Source organism: Sceloporus occidentalis, unplaced genomic scaffold (genome assembly GCF_023333645.1).
Source record: "Sceloporus occidentalis isolate IW3139 unplaced genomic scaffold, rSceOcc1.0.p SCAF_12, whole genome shotgun sequence".
In the NCBI taxonomy this organism is placed as follows: Eukaryota; Metazoa; Chordata; class Lepidosauria; order Squamata; family Phrynosomatidae; genus Sceloporus; species Sceloporus occidentalis.
This window is the reverse complement of record NW_028316992.1, coordinates 13,491,490-13,513,951: the sequence shown is the minus strand read 5'-3', so window position 1 is coordinate 13,513,951 and position 22,462 is coordinate 13,491,490. Positions and strand designations below refer to the sequence as shown.

The following is a 22,462-nucleotide window of genomic DNA, read 5'->3' as shown; positions in this document are numbered from 1 at the left end:
GGCAGGGGGTTGGGCTGGATGGCCCTTGAGGTCTCTTGATTCTAATGTTCTACATTGGAGTGAACAACAGCCAGAGTCACACACATACTGCTGCATCTCTCTCTCTCTCACACACACACAAAACATATTATCCCTCGAAATATGCTGTGTTGTTGTGGTGGTGGTGGTTGTGTGCGTTCAAGTCTTTTCTGACATATGGCGACCCTATCACAAGGTTTTCTTGGCACATTTCTTCAGAGGGGCTTTGCCATTGCCATCATCTGAAGCTGAGAGGATGTGACTTGGCCAAGGTAACCCAGTGGATTTTTCTGGCTGAACGGAGATTCGAACTCTGGCCTAGTCCAATGCTCAAACCACTATGCTATGCTGGCTCTCATACCAAATATTCTCTAAAGGGCACCAAATGTTTTGAGGATCCTGAAGCTATATTTTAAGCCCAGAACAGGGTTTTGGGTTTTTTTTAAGAACCAGAAATTACTGGGATTTGCATCCTCTTCACTTCTTGACTTTTTTAAGCAGGCCTCTCTTGGGATTAAAATGATTTGAGTGGGGAACATGGTGAAAATGCCCCCATACCTTTCAGATTGTTTCTGAGGCCATTTAGAGGCCTAAAACATTTATTTATTTATTTATTTATTTATTTATTTATTTATTTATTTATTTATTTCAAAACAAATTGGCCCTAGAGTCTCCTGGAGCCAAAGGAAAAAAAAATGGCCCTGAGGGCTGCATGTGGCCCATGGGCATCACTTTTGCCCACCTCTGTTCACCACCATCATTGAGCAACAGCTCAGGGAGGTTAATGCACATTCATACGACTATTAAGTGACATGAAGCCACACAACACGAATAAAACACGAGTGTGGTACATTTGATAATATTCAATATCCACACAGCACCTAATTTAAAACCAAAATGGCCAGCATGGTCTACTTACTATTAATCTATTTCAGCCTATCAGAATGGAAGAAGGCAATACAAGAATTCATCAAAACGTTTCCTTCAATAAAGAGTGTGCTTATTGGAAAATCAGATTTTTAAAAAGATATATTCCACAGGACATCGTATTTCTAGGACACATGCAAGGCTGCGTTCTTTCAGAACAGAGAGGCAGAAATTATTTACGTTGTAAATAATTTTACAAAGATTATGAGATGGTTAATAAAGGCAGAATGACTGAAAATGTTCCTAGTCAAGGGCGAAGTTGGGGCAATATCACCAGGTATATCTTTTCTTAGGGAGACTGTTGAGTAAGATGCTCTGAGACAGAGGAACTCTCACAAAGCCAATCAAAAAACTTGCTGTCTTTTTCTCCTTGTGATCCTTTTAAATTTAATTGTTGTTGTTGTTTTGTTTTGTTTTTGTGGATAGAAAAATGTCTGGAAATGTAGCTTTCCCTGGCTACTGCCTTTCATCTGATCCACTTCCTCTCAGGACTGAGTATTGAGTTTCAGTTCACCACCTTGAACCAAATCCTTTTACACATTCTCCTGTTTGGGCTTATGCTCCCTTTGGGATCTTTACACAGATCTACCTCTCAGTATCCAAGGTGTATATTGTGGTATCATTGACTATTTGGCTGTGTTGATCTATTCCCTATAGTAGCTGAACAAGCAGTAGGTTTGCTTTATCAAAGAAAACAGTGAATAATTTATTATTTACTGGCACAGGATTATATGTTGTTATATCTGATGATGCCTCACTCTTCAGCACATAAATATCTGGTTTCAGGTAAAATAAGGTCAACAATATTCTAATGAAAATCTATGTACTAATTTGTACTGTCTGCTATCCTTCCTAATTGCTTTTAATCTTATCTCTTGTAAATACGTTCGGCCCACACAAAGTCTCCTTCAACTGTCATTAAGTGTCCTTTCAACTTGCTTCTTTTTCCCATTCACACCAGATCATTCCAAACCAAACCTCCTCCTGTTATTCCCTCTGCCAGTTCTCATATATATTCAAGCCCGATCTCTGTGTCAATCATTCCCCATTGTCAATCACTCCACACGTACTACTTATCCTAAAAACCAGACATCAGAATTATGCAGCAGAGGTGCACATACAACTCCCTTATCACCACTTTTAAAATGTCTTTATTATTAACCTTTATTTATGAAGCGCTGTAAATTTACACAGCGCTGTACATGGAGTCTTTTTAGTTAGACGGTTCCCTGCCCTCGGGCTTACAATCTAAAAAGACATGACACAGAAGGAGAAGGGAGGGGTGGAGGGAAAGGTCCGAGGCCTGGACCAAGGCAGATGGACTGGAGGGAGGGCTTGGCTTCATAATGCCTCATACCTTATTTCAAAGGTATGTGGTTTGAACATTAGACTATGACTCTGAAGAACAGGGTTCAAATCCCCACTCGGCCGTGAAAATCCAATGGATGACTTTGGGTAAGTCACCCTCTCTCAGCCTCAGAGGAAGACAAAGGCAACAAATATGAAGAAATCTTACCACGAAAATCCTGCGGCAGGTCACCATAAATTAGAAACTTGTTGAAGGCACATCATAACACCAAATGCTCTCAGAGCTTCCTGTTCTGGAGTTCAAAATAGCTGCTCTGAGAGCCAATAGGGCTGAAGAGTGGGGTATAAAGAGTGTAAAATAATAATAATAATAATAATAATAATAATAATAATAATAATAATAATGTGAGGAGGCTTGTGCAGGTCCTGGGATATCTTTGGCCTGGAAGAATGGCTCCTGAACCTCTGGATCTGGCCCAGCATGGCAGCCTGCATATAGACTGGTTTTTGTGTTCCCCATTTTTGCCCCCCAAATTTCTTCTATGGGGCATAATGGGGAATTTCACCATGTTTTTGCACTCTCTTGATTCACTTCCTGTTGGGGGGAAAAAGGCTCTCCTGGACCTAAAATAATCAGAGAAGGCCAAAAACATGGTAAAATTTCTCTCAAAGACCCCTAGGTGGGCATAGGGGGCGCAAACATTTTTTAAAAATAAAATAAAATTGTGATATTGTGGCTATCAAAGTCCTGGAGGGAGCAATGAATGCCCCCCATCCTTCCTTATAATGGCAAAATGGCATGTTATAGTCTATCGCAGAACCAGCTAGGAGTGGTAAAGATGTGAAGAAGTGCAGAGTAGTTAGAAGGTGAGGCAGGAGTCATAAAGGAATGGGAAGAACAGCTGTGACTCCCATTCAGGCAGCAGAGGCAGGGGTAATGTATCCATTGCAGGCTTTGGAGAGCTTTGCCTGAGCTTTCCAAGGTGCTGGACTGGTTTAGGGAAAGGATCAGCACCTTGGATACCTCCTATAAAGGCACTGCCCTACCAACATGGAAGCCACCCACTGCCACTAAATAAATGGCACTGAATACGGCCAGCCCTCCATATGTGCAGCTTTGACTTTTGCAGCATTGATTATTCACTGATTTCATAGAGTCGGCAAAGACCACAAGGACCATCCAGTCCAACCGCATTGTGTCATGCAGGAATTCTCAATCAAAGCATCCCCGACAGATGGCCATCCAGCCTCTGTTTAAAGACCTTGATTTGATTAGTACATTCTCTCTAGGAATCTTCAGGTCCGCCAATGTTCTTTAAAAATATTTTTATTGAATTATTTTAGTATATACATAAACAAAGTTTCACAAACCCATGCCCTCCTTCCCCCGTGGCTTAGTACAGATTAGAATCAATGCACTGTTTATGTTTATAAACCTACATTCAATATATGGGATATGGATTTAATTACATTATTGACTTCATTGTACTCCATATTCCGTTCGTCCTTCTCAAGTGAAATTTCCCAACCCAAGTTCCGTGCTCCTTCTCTCCTTTCTCCGGTATATTTTAATCTTCTATCTCTAAAAATATCAAACATCAAGTTCTCTGCCAAATATTTATCTGCTTTGTTCACGTTGCAGTTTTTACTTTCTTTCCACCCCGATACTATCCCAGCTTGTGTTGCTTTTAATATATATTTAACTGCTTCTTCTTCATTATTATTCACGCCCTTCAAATTTAATGTTATACAGTTCTTTTTGCTCGAATGAACATCCTTACCTATTATTTTGTTAATCTCACTTATCGCTTCGCCCCAAAACTGACACTACAAGGTTGAATAAAAATAACAATATTTCCCTATTACAGCACTGAGCCAGGGCAGTTAAAGCAGTCTCAAACTGGATTATTTCTGTGTTTTGGACCATAGTTTGAATTAAAAGATTTTCATTTGGTTGTAAGTCACATATGTAATGTTTATTTTATAAATGTATTTTATGTTGGATTTGTTTTTTGTTGTCTGTTTTCCCCCCTTCCTTTTCCTAATACTTTATGTAATTGACACTATGGGTCTGAATAAAAATAATGTTTATTTTGTGATTGTATTTTATGTTGGTTTGTTTTTGTTGTGTGTGTTTCCTAATATTTTATGTAATTGACACTATGGGTCTGAATAAAAATAATGTTTATTTTGTGACTGTATTTTATGTTGGTTTGTTTTTGTTGTGTGTGTTTCCTAATATTTTATGTAATTGACACTATGGGTCTGGATAAAATAATGTTTATTTTGTGACTGTATTTTATGTTGTACAGTATTTGTTTGTTTTTGTTGTTGTGTGTGTTTCCTAATATTTTTTGTAATCGACACTATGGGTCTGAATAAAAATAATGTTTATTTTGTGATTGTATTTTATGTTGGATTTGGTTTTTGTTGTGTGTGTGCGTGTGTGTTTTGCTCACAGTTTGTGTAATTGACACTATGGGCCTGGATAAAAATGTTTATTTTGTGATTGCATTTTATGTTGGATTTGGGTTTATTTTGTTGTGATTTTCCTTTTTCTAATATTTTATGCAATTGACACTATGGGGTTGAATTAAAAATAAATATATATATATTTCCCTATTATAGCACTGATCCAGGGCAGTTAAAGCGGTCTGAAACTGGGTTATTTCTGGAGTGTGTTCTACTAGAGCCTAGTCTATGTCACTAAGGGCTGCAGTGGGGATCCGGAAGTGTTGGGAGGGGAAGCCACTGAGGCCATTTCTCTCCTCTTAGTGGCTTCCTGGCTGCTCTCAGTGCGCATGCGCGGGACTGGAGAGGCCAGTGTCGCTGCTGCAGAGGCTCCAGTGGGAGGTATCTGTGATGATGGCTGCGGAGTCCCTCACCCGGCGCCCCTTGCTCCTGGGGCAAGTGGAGGGCTCCCAGGAGGCCCTCACCATGGCAGCCATCGTCCCCAAGGAAGAGGGGCTCATCAGCATCTCAGAGGACAGGTGAGCAGGGCACTCAGGCAGGCAGGGTCCCCAGACTGGGCTCTTGGAGGGCTTTGGGACTCCAGCTCCCAGAATCCCAGGCTGTTGGCCAGAATGGCTGAGGCTTCTGGGAGTTGAAGTCCAAAAGCTCTCTTAAAGGGACCACAGTTTGGGTAAGGAGGGAGGGAGGGAGGCAGGATAAACTCAGGTGTGTCCTCACTGCCAAGGAGGACCAGGCACCCCAAAATGGAGGACGCTTCAGGAGGAAAATAAAGGACACTCACCCCCATGGAACACTCCTAGAAAGGTAAATCCATGCTTCCCAGTCAGGCTCAGGATGGAGGACGTTTTGGGAGAAATGGAGGACATGGCCAAATGAAAAAGTAGTAACACCCCTAAAAAGGTAATCCATGCTTCTGAGTCAGGCTCAGGATGGAGGACGTTTTGGGAGAAATGGAGGACATGGCCAAATGGAAATGTGTCAAGACTCCTAGAAAGGTAAATCTATGCTTTTCAATCAGGCTCAAAATGGAGGACATTAAAGAATCCCTCCTGGACAGCAGGGTGAAATGGAGGACAGGTCCTGGGAAAGGAGGATGTGTCTGGTCACCCTGAAGGTGACCAGGTGTGTCCTCACCGGCCAAGGAAGACCAACCACTACTAAATGGAGGACATTCCAGGGTAGAGAAATGGAGGACTGTTGCCACATCAAAACCCAAAACACTCCTAGAAAGGTAAATCTATGCTTCTTGAGTCAGGCTCAGAATGGAGGATATTTAAGGGAAATGGAGGACCTTACCAAATAGAAAGATATCAACCCTCAGAGGAAGGGTAAATCCATGCTTCTCAGTCATGCTCAAAATGGAGGACATTGTGGAAGTCCTTCTGGACAGAAGGCTGAATGAAATGGAGAACAGTTCCTGGGGGGAAAGGAGGACGCTTGGCAACTCTGTAGGAGGGTAGGCAGGGTGACCAGATGTCCTCATTGCCAAGGAGGACAAGGCACCCCCAAATGGAGGACATTTACCACGTAAAATCTCTAAGCACTCATAGAAATGTAAGTTCGTGCTCAAAATGGAGTGCATCTTGGTATTCCTCCTGGACAGGAGGTGGAAATGTAGGACATGTCCTGGAAAAGGAGGACTTCTGGTCACCCTGTAGCAAGGTAGAGAAGGGGGGGAGTGTGTTTTTCCACCAAGGCAACCCAGAGCAGGCTGGGCTTCAGCCTTGGTCTGCCAGACCTGGTCTCTCTCTGTATGGACAGTGGGAAAGAATGGAGTTGGACCAGGTGCATCTGCACTGTAGGAATAATGCAGTTTGACACCACTTTAACTGCCATCCTGGGATTTGTAGTTTTGGTGAGGTATTCTGCCTGGTCTGTCAGGGAGCTCTGGTGCCTCACCAAACTATCCTAGGATTCTGTAGGATGGAGCCATAGCAGTTAAAGTGGTGTCGCCTGGCTTTATTTCTGCAGTGTGGATACACCCTTGGTTGCTGAAATATGTTGTACTGAAGCTCTCTCCAGCCCCAGACCATGATTAAAATTATGAAGTATTCCAATTGCAGGAGCCTAAATACAGTCAGTCTTCCATGTCCATTTTTAAACCCACAAATAAATATATAAATTTCTGGGAAGTGTATCTTGGTGAGGCAGGAGCACTCTTTGGCAGAGTCTTGTTGTTGTTGTTGTGTGCCTTCAAGTCATTTCTAATTTATGGAAATCCTAAGGCAAGCCTGTCATGGGGTTTTCTTGGCAAGATAAGTTCAGAGGTCTGCTATTGCCTTCCTCTGAGGCTGAGAGAGTCCATATGTAGGAAAGACCTGAAGACACAACAACAACAACAACAACAACAACAACAACAACAACAACGAAGCACCCGGAGTCCTGCTGGGAAGGGGGCTATGGAGCATTAAAAGGGCTGCTGCAACCAGAGGTGGCTTTGGAGGGGGTTGCAGAGGGGCATGCTTTTCTCAGAGGGTTCATCCCCCTTTGCTCCCTTCCTGCTTTTGGACTGCTGTCATGATTCGAAAGAAAAGCACTTTTCATATATTCAAATGTATTTATATATTATCATCTGAATGAGTCAGGAAGGGTGGAACTGCATCCCTCCAGCCCCCTTTTGCAGCCACCCAGTTCATTTGAAACCATATTGATTAAGGGGTGGGGCGTGGAGAACCTCTTCCTCATGGAGGACTTTTGCCAGGTCTCCGGAGTGGCCAAACTCTCCCAACATTGTCCAGCCTGAAAGCTTGGAAAAGCTCAAAGTTTGGTGTGTTTTCTTTGCAGTGCAAAATCAAGCCAAGTAGAGAATTGACACTTGCTTTTAAGTACTCATTATTTTGATCTCTGGAGCTAACCACAGTGGTCTTGCTCCACGCTGCAGCTAAAGAAACGCCCGGCTGGTTCCAATCAATCTGTGACACTTACTGTATACATTCATGTATAAGTCTAGAAATTTAGGTTAAAAAATTGACTGGAAAAAAAACTGAGTCGACTTATCCATGGGTCAATGCAAGTACTGTATCTTAACTCTTATTTAAAAGAAGGAACCATCCCCTGCTGAAAAACAAGAGTATAATCTGTCATAGAAGCACCAACCCCCTCTACTCTCTCATCCATCCAGTCATAAGAGTAAGCACAAAGAGTTGTGTCTGCTGGAATTATGTAAATTCTTTGACATTGTTTTGCTTTGCTGCATCCTCTAGATCCTTTGCTATAGGCCCTAAGTTTTACCCTCGACTTATCCATGAGTCATAGCAAAGTCCATAACTTTGTCCCCAAAACTTGCCCTTGACTTATACAAGAGCTTGGCTTATAGTCAAGTATATACAGTAGAGTATATAAATACCATTGAATAAATACAGTGTTTCAGCACCACTTTCACCTTGTCTTTGTTAGCCTGATTTTCCGCACCCTTTCCTTTGTTGTTGTTGCTGTGTGCCTTCATGTTGTTTCTAACTCTTGGCGGCCGTAAGGTGAACCTATCCCAGGGTTTTCTTGGCAAGATTTGTTCAGAGGAGGTTTGCCTTTGCCTTCCCCTGAGGCAGAGAGAGTGTGATTCACCCAAGCTCACCCGGTGGGTTTCCACGGATGAGCAGGGATTTGAATCCTGGTCTCCAGAGTTCTAGTCCAACGCTCAAACTACTACACCACACTCTAAAGCTGGGCAGCAGCTTAAGAGCTGGTTAAACATTGCAGGTGGATATTTTAAGATGAAAAGGCAGATTTGACAAGGGATGCTTGGGCCTGTTACAGACTGCCAAAATAAAGCTGCTTCGGGTCTCTTTGGAGGTATCCTATTTAAATGATGCATGGGTCCTAAGAGTCCGGAGATCGCGCCAAAGCCACACTCCATTCCTACGCACTGGAGTGCAGCTTTGGTGCAGCTTCCGGACTCTTAGGATGCATGCATCATTTAAACAGCATACCTCCGAAGAGACCCAAAGCAGCTTTATTTTGGCAGTCTGTAACAGGCCTTAGTCTCACATTCTCACTGCTCTTTCTCCATGTCCTTTCCCTGCTTTTTCTATTGCAGTGTGTGAAAGTAAGTGGGGAAACAAGTTTGCCACCCCATGAGGAAAGGGGAAAGTAGCTTGGGAGAAAGGAGATTGGCAAGAAAGGAGCATGAGGGAACTATTAGTCCCTTTAGTTACCTGCCATGTCTGCACTCAGTTCTCTCCCTGAGATGTGCCCATTTTAAAAATAAGACCCCTGTGTCAAATTTTACTGTCATGTGCTTACGTTTAATGTTAGTTAGACCATCACCTCTGTGTTCTCCTTTGTTTCCTGGCCTAGAATCTCCAAAATTCGCTTATGTAACCTGTTAATAATGCCCAGTTCCTTTTATCCCTGGGTCCTATTTGAAATTTTGCCCAGTTGCATGTTATCCTTCCTCCTTCGACTTCATGCCAAATTAATGATTTCCGCAAAGCTTTGCTTTTTAATTTGCTGACAGGATAACATTTTATTTGTGAACGAAGGAGAAACTTGGATTCAGCTGTTTGAAATGCCATGTAGCGCATGGAACAATGTGGATTGTAAGCTGTTCTGGCTATCTTTATGGTCTCTTTTTAAATTAAACCTTTCTTCCTTTAGGTCCCTCTCTCTACAACACTCTTGAGCCCCTTCCCCAGCACTTCTGCAAGTTCTTCTTTCTTAATCCATTGCCTTAATCCAGTGCACATACCCATTTATTACCTTGCCTTGGGGTCTGCCTTTCCCTTTTGAATTTTCTTTAGTCTTCAGCCTGCCCTACAAATATGCTCCTTTCTTATGTGAAGTTTTAGTTTCAATCAGAATGACATTTCTTTCCCTCACACAAATTCTGTTGAAAATGGTCTGATAAAATTGTTCATTCAGCGTTTGGGATGTTGATACATGGCAGAGGCATCTCTATCCACTGTGCAATAGGTTACCAATATTGGGATCACAAATGTTTGGTGACAAATCCAAGATTTCCTCCGTATTAGCTGTGCTGGTTGAGAGTGATGGAAGTTAGAGTCCAGCACCTGAGGACCAAGGTTAGGAACCAGTCTGGTACAATATGGTTGCGTACCCATTTAGAGGCATATCATGTACAGTTGTTACTATCTGTGTTGTTGATGTTGAGTTATAGCTAATAACTGGGAAGCCCACAGATCAGTAACTGGCATTTGCTGAACCTTTTTCCGGAGGTATTGGCACTCTTGTTGGGAATATTGAAGTCTTCTCAGTGGGAAAGGTAAACACTTAATTACTTTCCCAAATGCGTCCGTTAATTACCTTCCCAAATAGTGTACAAGGTAAAGCATTAAAATGCACTGTAATTCCTCTTTTGGGAAGGGAGTAAACAGATGTTTCTTGCTGGCGGTTGGCCTTCTTATTTTAACCAATTACCCTGGCTTGTATTTGCAACAGTCAGAAACTAATCTCTTTAATCAGTTAGTTTAGCTGTGGTGCATGTGATGTAAGTAGTAAAAAGTGTCACACAGGCTAGTATTTGATGGGTCTAAGAGCACTGTATTTCAGAGCAAAGTTCTGGTAGCTTTCAGTAAATATTGCAGATGTATAGCTGAATTATTTATGACAACCATGTTCATTTTCGTTCAATACTCTCTAATGCTTAATTATTATAAGAAAAGCTGTATATTCCTGGTATCTGCCCACAACCTCCAATCCATCAACAGTGGATTGAACAGAGACTGTGGCTTCCTGTCACACTGCACATATTATAACACTGGTCATGAGGATGCTGTTGGCCCGTTTATCATATCTCCTTTGGGTTCGAAGCCTGCCCAGACCACATTCCAAAACTTCCTCCACCTGTCATATAGCCATCCACCAAGTTCCCTGGCCTTAGGGAACATCTTTCATCCTGCCTTTGTTCCTTGACAAATAGTTAAAACTCAACTTGTCACTTCACCACCATGCCAACAAGTTTTGCATTTCTATGGTGATTCATACAGTCTGAAGATCCTTCCTGGGCACTAGTTGACTCCTTGCTTCTGGGGAAGTAGATCAAGTCTACAGATGCATATGCTATGATGTCTTTTTGATTTCAAAGGTGCGACAGGATCTCTTTGCATTCTTGGTATTGGTAGTTAATGCAGGCATGTAGTGTGTGTGCCCATATCCTTTCTGAATGTTAACTGTTGATCCTTTCCCTTGGAACTTTGCACTGTACTTTATCTCTGCATGAGTACCAAATATATGTCCAAATCTCCTGCTCCTTTATTCTCAGATGGTTAAGTACAACAAGGTGCCATATCATAATGTCTCCTACTTGTACACCCAAGAAGCCTGATTTGGGTTCATAACTAGATGTATGTGTGTTGAATAACCAAGAATTTGGTTGATAACCAGGCAAGAATCATATTATTTGGAAGTATCATCTGGGAAACAGTTTCTTGGTAGACTAATTACAACATGTCTGTTGATCCTGGGAATGCAAGATTGAACCTGTGCAAATGAGACACTGTTGGAGCTCTCTTGCTTGCTTGAAGATGTGAGGTCTTTTATGTGTTCAGTGTGATAGTTTTTCTTCCAAGACTATATTTGCACATTAAAACAGTGACTATGATAGAAAGACATGAAGCGGTTTCTGTGCAGAAATAACATGAAGACATCCTTATAAACAAACAGGCTGAAAACCAAAGAGTATTTATCCACGCACAAACTGATATGACAAAAGGATAAACAAGCCATAACCAGTGGTGTCAGTCTAAGCAGTCTATTGAAAATACAACAGTCTAATCCTTTGAAATATGCATCCAGAAGCAGTCTGACAATAGAAAGATATAAGAGGAAATTAAATGCTGAGACAGTATATATGACAAACGGCGTGATATTCTTAAAGATCGTCACCCCAGGCTTATGTTATTGTTTCACAGTTTACTTCAGTCTGAAAATAAATATCAGCTGTTGAAGAAATCTCAAAGCAGCAAGGCCACTGTGTATAACAAAGCTCCACTAGATTACATCCTTGACAGGAAGAAAAAGTACAAGCTTGATATGAAAAGCCCAATGGCACAGAGAATGTATTTTATCTGTTTATATTTTAGTGACCACAAATTGTGGGTGAATACATGTTGAATGTGGGCCTCTTCATTTACAAGAACTTTTATATATTACATTGCTTATGATACTATTTCTGTGTGCATATTTCCACTATGTGTCTTTCAGCATGGTCATGCATTTTTATTAGAGCACTTTATTACAATGCAGTGGGTTTTTTTCATACATTTTGTACATACAGTATTTTCTTTGATTGCATTTTGATAACTGAAAGGCTTCGCCCTTCTGTAAATGTTAGGTCCTCCTCACCCCCCCCACCCCCCTTTTTTTTCTGCACATCATGATGAGCCATGATATGGTTTATTGAAATCTGACTTGCTGTGATGAACAAACCCACCTCAGATAACAAGCCATGGTTTCCTAACCAGCCATGAACTACAGTCCGAACCTGTTCTTTGTATTGGCTTATACAGTCGACCCTTCTTATACACGGATTTTTTATACACGGATTCAAGCCTCCACGGTTTGAAAATGTTCCAAAAAACTATAAATTTCAAATATCAAACCTTGATTTTCCATTTTTTATAAGGGACACCATTCTGCTCTGCCATTATATTTAATGGGACTTGAACATCCATGAATTTTGTTATCCACGGAGGATCTTGGAACCAAACCCCAGCGTATAACAAGGGTCTACTGTAAACTTGGATTTAGGCCACCAAGCCAAAGGAAGTTTGCTAAGTAATTTTCATGATGCTATTTAACATAGCTTTATTTTTTATTTTTTAAAGTTATTAGTACTTTCCACAAGGAATTCATCCTGAGCTGAAGGGGAAAGAAACTTAAAGTGTACTGCAACTGCTAGTCACCCTTTGCTGTATCCTGACAGGACATTTCTGTTGTGGTCTATTGACCTAAGCTGTGGTTATATGTAAGTGTGTTGTAAAATAGATCTCGTATCAACTCATCATGTATATCTCCTTGAATCGCTGTCTGATCAGTCGCCACGAACAGATATCCCCACCTTTTGTTCTCCTCAGTTTTAGCTCTTTTCCAGCTGTCTGAAGAGCCTTGTCTTCTCATCTCTCTTTTACTTCATCCAGCCATCATCTTATTACTTGGTTCACCATTAAGTTCCATAATAAAGATCAGATTTTGTTTGCCTTAGAGCGGTTGGATGTGCGTTAACTGTCTGTATAGACAAATAGCCAAGCACAATATATGTTGAGCACATACTGTATACTAAAATTGGAACGATACAAAGAAGAGAGCACCCTTTGGGTTATTTTCCTGGGATTCATTCACATGACAGAATTATAGCGCTATTGTTCCACTTTAAATGCAATGATTCTGCCCTATCCTGGGATTGGCTATTCGGGGGGGGGGGGGGGGGGCTGTAAAAATTCTCAGCCAGAGTGCTTTTGCGCCTCATCAGACTACCAGTCCTAGGATTGAATAGGATTGAATTATGCCAGTTAAAGTGGAATAGTATCACTATAATTCTGTAGTGTGGGACCCTAGACAATAAGCTGGCTTCCTTCTTTTTATTTGCTGAATTTCATTTCTGGAGTGGGATGAGGAGTTGCTTTTAGTTACATTGCTTATGCACAGTGGAAGATAGGACATGGAACTGATCACACTGGATAGAAATGAACCATCTTGCTGAATCACTGTGGCAATGCTTAAACCTCGGTTCATCTCCTTTCAAGGCGCTTGAAAGGGAGTGTCTTCTTTTTCTGTTCCCTAAGAGCTGGTTCACATGTTACAGTTGGCTTACTCACTGCAGAGCAATGTGGAGATTTGCCCTCTTGCATACGTAATGTGGTGTGTGCCAGTGGTTCCCACTTTAGCTCCGCCAGTTCGGTGAACTCTGATATATACATTGTAGAGCTCTGAGAATTCAAGTTATGGTAGTCCAGTGCTGTGGCTACTAGATCATTAATAATTTGAGCAAATTGACTGTTGCTATAGTTTTTTGTGGGTTTTTCGGACTGTTGCTGCTCAGAAATTCACTGGGCACAGTTAAGCATCTGTATTACTTCTGTGAGTAAGCTGTACGTCTTCCATTGGTGCGGAAAACAACAGAGCAGTTTTGACCTGACATCCAGGTGTGATCTTTTCAAGCTTATAATTTGCTGCTGCCATAATGAATGGTCCCAAACCTGCAATATATTTATTTATCTATTTCAGATTCTGCCTTTCTTCCAGTGCTAAAGGCAGATCCACGTGGAGTGTGTTACAGTAATCCAGATGAGATATAACTAAGGCATGTGCCATTTTGTCCAGATTAGACATCTCGATGAATGGGTATAGCTAGCACTCTGGTTTGAACTGGTCATTTGTAAAACCTGAGCATCTACATTACTCAGGGCTTCTTTCAAGAGTACAACCAAGTTGCAAACCTGAATTTCATGGGGAATGTAACTCTATCCAGCACAGGCTGACTCCCTATTCCCCGATCTGCCTTTTGACTAACCAAGAGCACCTTTATCTTGTTTGGATTAAGCTTCAATTTGTCCACCCACATCCAGTCTATTAACAACACTGGATACTGTGGTTTAGCACTGAAATGGCTTATTTCGAATTAGGTAAGAGAAATAGAATTGGATGTCATCTGCAAACTGGTTGCACCAAACTCCAAAATTCTGGACAACCTCTCCCAGTGGCTTCATCTATATATTAAATGCCATAGAAGACATAATAGGATCCCACAAGGCAATGACCAGGGGTGGGAATTTTCCAGCACTACGTTCTGACTTCACCCCTGCAAAAATGACAAAAGAGTGCCCAGACTACTGTCCTAGAAAGGTGGTTGCTAAGGACACTATTCTTGATAGTATCAAAAGCTATTATACAGACATGTTGCCCCTGTCCTAGTTTCTAGTGTAAGTCATCTATCAAGGCAGCTAGAGCTGTCTCCATCCCATAACCAGGCCTGTAGCTAGATAGAAAGAGGCTAGATTATCTGTCTTATCCCAGAACTCCTAGAGCTGGGAGAATGACACACATTCTAATACTGTGCCCAGAAACACAATACTGTATTGAAGACTGACAGGTGAGTTCAGGGAAAGCTTTTTCAATAAACATTTTACCACTACTTCTTTTAGGAGCTCTGAAGAGGCATTCGCATTTCCCTTTAACACACGACCAGTCTCCCACCCCCACTTTTAAACCACTTTTGTGATCCCGGAAAGGCAAAGAGGCGCGGTGAAATCATTTACTTTTACAGTTCATTTTGCCTTTCTTTTTGTCAGTTAATAACTGTAGGCTTAATTTTGTTGGGAAAGAGAGGGAATAACATTCAAGAAGATGTGCAGTTGATGCAAGTTTCATCACTAGTGTGTTCCTGAGTGGCACTGGCTGCTAACTAATTGCTAAAAAATGACAATTGTGTACATCCCTTGAATGGATCCCATGTCACTTGTGCATAGTTTAATGTGAAAGAACAAGAGTTTTAACCCTGGGGGATGAAATGCTGGATGTGAAGATGCAGAATAAAATGTCCTTTAATGTTAGATATTTACCACTCACATTAAATACATGGTTCTTGTTTCCGTCACAGCGAGTAAATCCTTGGAGTCCCCATTGCTTTATAGTTTTGCTAACAAAAATGAAAAAAGGTGCTTCCTTTCCAGCTCATCTGATGGGTTGTACATTTCCACTCAGTTCCTTCAAATATTGGCAAAACCTTACTTAACCCCTGTTGCTTGTTGAAGTATTGGCTGAACTGTACAGAAGCCCCTTCTAATCTCTGCTGCTGCTTCTGATGCCATGTTTCTTGAACTCAAATCCAGTGGTACCTCTTCTCAGGCAGGGAGTGAAATGCAAATGTCAGTGGATAATTTGGTTTTCTAAAAACTTTGAAGTGGTAGTTGAAACGTTTAGGATGAAGTGTTTAGAGAAAAAGGCATCAGTTATAGATGAAATAAAAATAAGTAGATTAAAAGAAATACACCAGTTGCTTCTTTGCTCATAATCTCTTGCTTCTACTTTCATTGCCCTAATTAACAGCTCCAAGATGCAGGTGCCTGCCTGCTTTGGCAATAAAATTCTCCTTAGTTTGCATGTGATGTTCTTGCTTTTCTCCCTCTTTGATCTGGAGTTGGCATCCGTGTGTATCTGTGTCTCCACTTGACAATAGCTGATACATGAAACAGCCTAAATACCTAAAGGCATCAGATCCTGTCTGATCTTGGAAACTAAGCTGGGTCAGCTCTGGTTAGTACTTGGATGAGAGACTACGAATGAATAGCAGGTGCTGTGGGCTATATTCCTGGGGTTGTGATAAATCAGCAGGTGACTTAAAGCACTATATCCATACAATATCATTATACAGTGTGCTCGCACCATACGTAGGTGCACTATGTGTCTTTCTGCTTACACTGAAGCCGGACTGCAAAATAATGAATGATGCACAAGCCCCATTATATGGAGGCTTGAGCATACGCATTTTTCGCCATGTGGGGGGGGGGGGGTCCAGAACTAATTCTCCCGTTTAAGGTAAGCCTCCACTGTATATATTAGACTGCTTAACAAACAAACCTTAATAAATAAGCAATTCTTCTTGGTTTCTGCCTTGTTCAGTTGCTGAAAATAAAAATAAGCTGTATCAAATCCAGCGATTTAGTGCCAACAATCTTCAGTGGATGATGGTGTTAGGCATTGTTCTCTGGGAGACCATGAGGTGTTAAGGTCTTAGGTCTGTGTGCAAAATAGTCCAGAGTACAAAAATAGAAAATCATTAATGTATAAATGATACATCGAATGATGATGGCAACTGACACTAGTGACTAAGCAATGAAAGAGAATATTTTAATATTATGATTGATATTTGAAACTGAGTAGCTGTATGAGGAAACCTCTAGTTGCTGGCTCTTCTGGGATGCTGGTCTAGCCATAAAACTTGCCTTAAAGACCTATTCAAATGTGCTTCGGTCTCAGAATCTCCCAGATCTGTCATTATGTTTTCCCCAGCGGCAGACTGCTGTGAATACAGTACATCATTTTCCAGCTTTGTATATTTGATTTCCTCTTTAGGGGTGAGTGAATCATCTTTCCCTTCTTCCCAGTGGAGAAGCCAAAAATCAAACACAAATTTTATCCCTTTCTTATTGTAGCAGTAAGCAACCCTTTCTTGCATCTGTTGATGTTATCTTAAAGGCTTCCTTTAAAAAACAAAAAAATTCACTTGCAAAATTTGCATAGATGTTAACATACAGCAAAGTCATTTTCATCAATAGATGCAAATCAGTTTCAGTGCAGAATAAGTCATAGATAACAACAACAATAATAAAAAACAGTCATGGGTACGATCATTACTTTTACTATTGAGGTGTTGGAATTAAGCCTGCATGAAACTGGTTTGTTGGTTAACAAATTGGATGGGACATCTCAAGCAGACTTTGAAACTATGACCCTTTACAACATAATTGCTTACTGTAATGTCATTCACTTTTGAATTTATAGTTGCAGAAATGCGTTTTGTAAATAGAAAGCCAGTTTCTCAGAATGCTGTTGAACCTTGGTTTCAGTGTCATTCTTTATTTACCTAGAGCACTCAAGCGCATCCCTGCATTAGACATCTTGGTTTTGCATTTTCCAGTTTTGGCTCTAGCAGAAAGCTTTCATTATAGAAGAGAAAACTGAAGCATTGATTTCACTAAGTATAGATGCAGATGGTTGGGTTTTTATGACTTCTTGAAAGAATTGTGCAGTGGGAAGCAGGTCAGATTAGCCTTGAAAGCAAGAGTGAAACAAAAAATAAACATCCTCCCCATTAAGAATTACTCAACATTTGCATCTTCTATCCTGCATATTACTGGTGTTCATGTGTACTTTCTAAAATAGCTTTTAGAAAGGAAGATGGAAGGGGTTACAAGAGATCTTTTGTACAAGATAGACATCTCTAATGAGTTTTCAAGCACCAGGTAATTTGAATATTGCAGTGCCTATGAGAGGAGTGCAAGTATAGAATCCAGAAGTTATTTTAAAATCCCTGAGCATCATGGTCACTGTCTGTTCTGGCTATGGGATTCTGCTATGGGCCTTTGAGAAAGTCTAGAAAAGGTAACCTGTCCAAGTTCCATACAAGTCAGCTTATTTATTGGTCTTCAGGAATCTGGCAGTGTCCCTTTAGTGAAAGTACAAGAGCTCTATTGGAAAACTCTGCTTAGGGAGGCATGCTTTGAGCTCCTGTGCAGGAAATTATTTGTAAATTCAAGTCCATTTTAAAAATTTTGGGGGGAAATCCTGAAGGTTTTCAAAGAAAAAACATTTTGCACATCTCTGCTTGGACAGCAGGGCCTATTAGCTTGTTGTTCGGTTGGTTTGGATAGATTTTGCTGCTTGGTGGCACTAACTGCCCAAAATATTGATAACAAAATAAATTTCAAACTGCTCTTAAGATAACCTTGTAATTTCTTTCTTTTTCTTTTTTTCCCTTTTTTATGGAAGCAGTATCAGATTTTTATTTTATTTTTAAACATTGGATTGTTTTGCTTCCTTTTTTTAATTAATATTTTTAAATTTTACAATATATTAACGCTTTTTTTCATACAAATATATGCTTTAACACTTTACTTATTTTATACTAAATATCGCCTCAGTGCACCCCTTCCCCTGAGCCATTCCCATCCATATACTCCAACCAAAATTTTAATTCATCTAGTGAAGGTAATTTTCCATCTTCTTTTCTGAATACTTTTTCAATAAATTTCTAATTTCAATTATCAATATGTATTATGCAAATAAATAAAAAATAGTTAATTATAAATCATTAATTAAATAGACGGCTTGAGGCCTTGCCATTCAACAACAGACCAACACAGAGATTAAACATGTAAATCACCTCCTCTCAACCAAGGGTCACACAGTGTGTGTGTGTGTGTGTGTTTACACACACACACACACACACACACACACACGCACCCATTCACTCCCATGCCAGCATTCTCTGAAGATGCCAGCCACAGATGCTGGCAAAACATCAGGAATAAACTGAACCAGAACACGGCCACATAGCCCGAAAAACCCACAAAATATGGATTCCAGCCATGAAAGCCTTCGGCTCTACAAAAAAATTAGTGTATCTCTGCATCTTATGATATCATTTAGCTATCACTGGCTGCAGTCAGATAGGAGCAAACTTGGGGCTGCATACTTCCCTCTTCTTCCTTCAGTGGAATCACAAGGAGGAGGAGAGAGACGTTAACTTCTGTTTTTAGATTTAATATTGTTGAACATTGCATCAGAATTTAGAAGGTGGTTAATCTTAACTTTGGTTAGTTATAACAAACTAGCTTCATAAATTATGATTTAGAGTTGGTTTGCTCCAGCTAACTGTAGTTCAGACTAATTGTGGTTTGTCAAGGTTTAGACAAAGTGGTAGTCTATGGTTAAATTTAAAACTCACCAGGGGAAGGGTTAGGTTGTGTATCCAGGATTTATTGCCACTCATCCATAGAACATTAAACTGTGGCTTAGTGTGACTGAATCATTCCTATCTTTGTTCTTGTTAAAATTTACACACAGCGTGGCACTTGCCCATATAGTCTGAAGACAGAATTTTTACTCAACAAATGTTCCTTTATAAATTCAGGTGAACTCCACTTGTACCCTGTGTCTTTATTTGAGTGGTAGCTGTAGTGAACAGGAGTATATTGCCTGGTGAGTGTTTGGACCTCAGAGGCCTGGTGCAAACACAGTTGTCGTTTTAGATGGAACAAATCTGAACACAACCAGCTTCTGCATCTGTGCATATTTAGAAAACAAATGCAAATATTTGTTTTGCTTGTGCATGTTTTTGGGATGTATTTGTATGTGTTTGCACACATATTTTTAAAAAAATCCAATTGTATTAATGCTTTTTGATAGTACAGGAGTAAGTAGTAGTAAGCATACTTATTTAAAAGGAATGATAAAATGGTCCTGCGGCTAGACTTGAGACTCAGGTCAGATTCCAGTTCTTGAAATTCTTAACTGCTCACTGTTCTTAATATGTATGTCAGAGTGTTCTTAGTTTTTCATGTTGTATTTGATGCAGTAATTTTGGGAACGGGGGAAAAAAAATTTAATCCAGTTTACACTGAAAGGCTGAAGTGCATAACTATTTCTTAAGATGTTTCTGTACTGGCTTTCACGTCAAAAATCCTAAATCAGTTTTCAAATATTGAAGTATAAAACCAAAAGAATACAATACAATAAAATAATAAAGCAGTGATGTAATAATTTTAAAAAATCATTAAAATCACAAAAATCAGTAGGAGTGACTGGCTAGGTTAGTGAGCAGGAGAATAATAATGATAATAATAAAAGAACCCTCAGATGTCTGTCACTGGGCTTGTGTGGGAGGCACAAACATGGCTAACCCCAGGTTAAATTCCTAATGTTATCCCTCAAACGTCTGTGTGTTCATTTTCAAATATGAAACTGCAGTTTGCTTCCTTTTGTGCGTCAGCTGCTAGATAGAATAGAAGATTGCCACATGGTGTCATCTGTTTCCTAAATGCTTATGACTGCAAAAAAAGTGATCTGTGATGTTCAGGAGGAGGCTGATGGCAAAAACTGGGAGGCCTTGTGAAGAATCTGAATAAATAATTTAAGTTCTCCAAGTTTGACAATCTACCTAAGTATCTTTGCCAAGTCTTACAGATAGTGTCATTCAGGGAAGGTCTGAATATCTACACCATAGAAAACGTCATGGCAAGAATCCTGTTGGTGAGCTGTGACTGCTGCAGCCTGCTACGTTGCAGAGTTAATGCAGTTTGACACCGCTTTAACTGCTGTGGTACCATCCTGTGGAACCTTGGAATTTGTAGTTTGTTGTGGCACCAGATATCTCTAACAGAGAAAACTAAATATCTAACAAAACTATGGCCTGTTACAGACTGCCAAAATAAAGCTGCTTTGAGTCTCTTTGGAGGTATGCTATTTAAATGATGCATGGGTCCTAAGAGTCCGGAGGTCGCGCCAAAGCCACGCTCCATTCCTAAGGACTCAGCCAATGTTTCCCAGTGCCATGTGGTAGCGGATTATAAGGCCCCCATGGTGGCAGCCCCTGTGCCTCTGTTTCTTCACATGCTCAGCCTCAATCTCTCCATGACAGTTCTGTGAAGTATTGTGGTTTGTGTTGATGGTATTTGGCTGGTTACTGTCACTTCCTTAGCAGCTTTTTCACTTCCCTGACTTGTTACCTTGTTTCATCTACCTGTCCCAAGCAAGCTGTCTCTTTGCAAAAGCTTCCGTTGCCTTTGTGTCACTGACACTAGCAGATTGTGTGAAAGAAGGAAAGCATTGCTAGACGAAGGGGAGAATACAAAATAGGAGTGGCCTGCCTCTGTAAATCCCACCCACTCATCCATGCCCCCTCTGATTTTTAACGCCACAACAACAGCCAAGTATTCATGCATTAACATGCATGTCTCTTTTTAAGTGGTATTATCAAGACTGTAAATCATGTGTGAAAGACAGTGTTTTGTCTTTAGGCCTACAGGGCTACAGAATCATTGTCAAATCATCTTCCAAATATGTCTGCTTGCCTGCCTGCCTGAATGTAGTAGCACTGCTTTGAGGATGAGTCAGATAGAGGTTGACAACCAATCTCAACCCTCCCAACAACTTTTGTTGGTGCTGATTACTCATGGGCTCAATCTCTTCCACTTCATCTCCCATTTCATCCTGGACTTTGTCCGAGACCTGAGTAATTGTGTGAAATGATACTGATCCATTCTTCTTTCCCAGGGGGAACGGATCTCTGACTCTTGCACAGTGCAAAGAAAGGGAGAGCTCCATTGCCACCCCAGAGGACTTGATAAAAGGGTGCTTCAGTCCACATTCTATACCAATGTTGATAAAATATGTATGGTTGCTGCTGGTTACCTGACAGATCCATTTTGATGTTTCTTTGAAGCGGGGAACAAAGCTGTTGGGATCTTCAGTGGCATGGAGGCTGCGCATCTTTTATCCTGAATTCTGAAATCCAGAATACTCCAAAATTGTCCACATAGGTGATTGAAATGGTGACACTTTTGATTTCTGATGGTTCAATATACACAAAGTTTGTTTCATGCACAAAATTATTTAAAATATTATGTATAAAATTATCTTCAGGCTATGTATATAAAGTGTACATGAATCATAAATGAATTTCATGTTTAGACTTGGGTCCCGTCACCATGGCTAGCGCTCTCTCTCTCTCTCTCTCTATATATATATATATATATATATATATGCACAAATATTCCAAAATCTGGGGAGGGGGAATCCAAAATATTTCTGAACCTAGACATTTCAGATAAGGGAGACTCAACCTGTAGCATTAAACAACCAGGCCTAACTGGGTATATGTGTGCTTCAGAAAGTAGAGAGAGCCTAGAGCAACAGAAACCCCATGGTTGATGTATAAGCAAATGGTTGTAAATAATACATCATCCTGGAAGTTTAGAAGTAGGAATATTGTGTTTTTGTCATAAGGATTTGTTTTTTAACCTGACATTGCACTGCCTTGGTAGGCTTTCATCTCTTCTTTGATAGGTCTGCTCAGCACAAATTATAATAATATAGTTTCTAAAAAGAAAGAATAAGAGGGAGGATGTACTTTCTCTTTTAACATGGAAGTAATAAAATCTAGTGGCAGAAGTGACCATAATATGTGTTCATTGTGCAATTAAGTCAGTTGCACAATTTAAAATTTGAAGTTCACATGTGAGGAAGAAGGAGGGTGGTTGAAAAAATTATATGAAAAAAGGAA

The 22,462-nt window shown here is 40.4% G+C and overlaps 1 protein-coding gene across 1 annotated transcript in view; it reads left to right on the top strand.

Annotated features, from left to right (window-relative positions):
- Nucleotides 1-5,072: 5,072 nt before the first annotated feature.
- WDFY2 (WD repeat and FYVE domain containing 2) overlaps nucleotides 5,073-22,462 on the top strand; it is a 55,282-nt gene continuing 37,892 nt past the window's right edge. Inside the window, exon 1 of the mRNA XM_089478078.1 lies at nucleotides 5,073-5,243. Coding sequence (XP_089334204.1) covers nucleotides 5,116-5,243 — 128 coding nt within the window. The 5' untranslated portion in view covers nucleotides 5,073-5,115. The remainder of the gene's footprint in view (nucleotides 5,244-22,462) is intronic.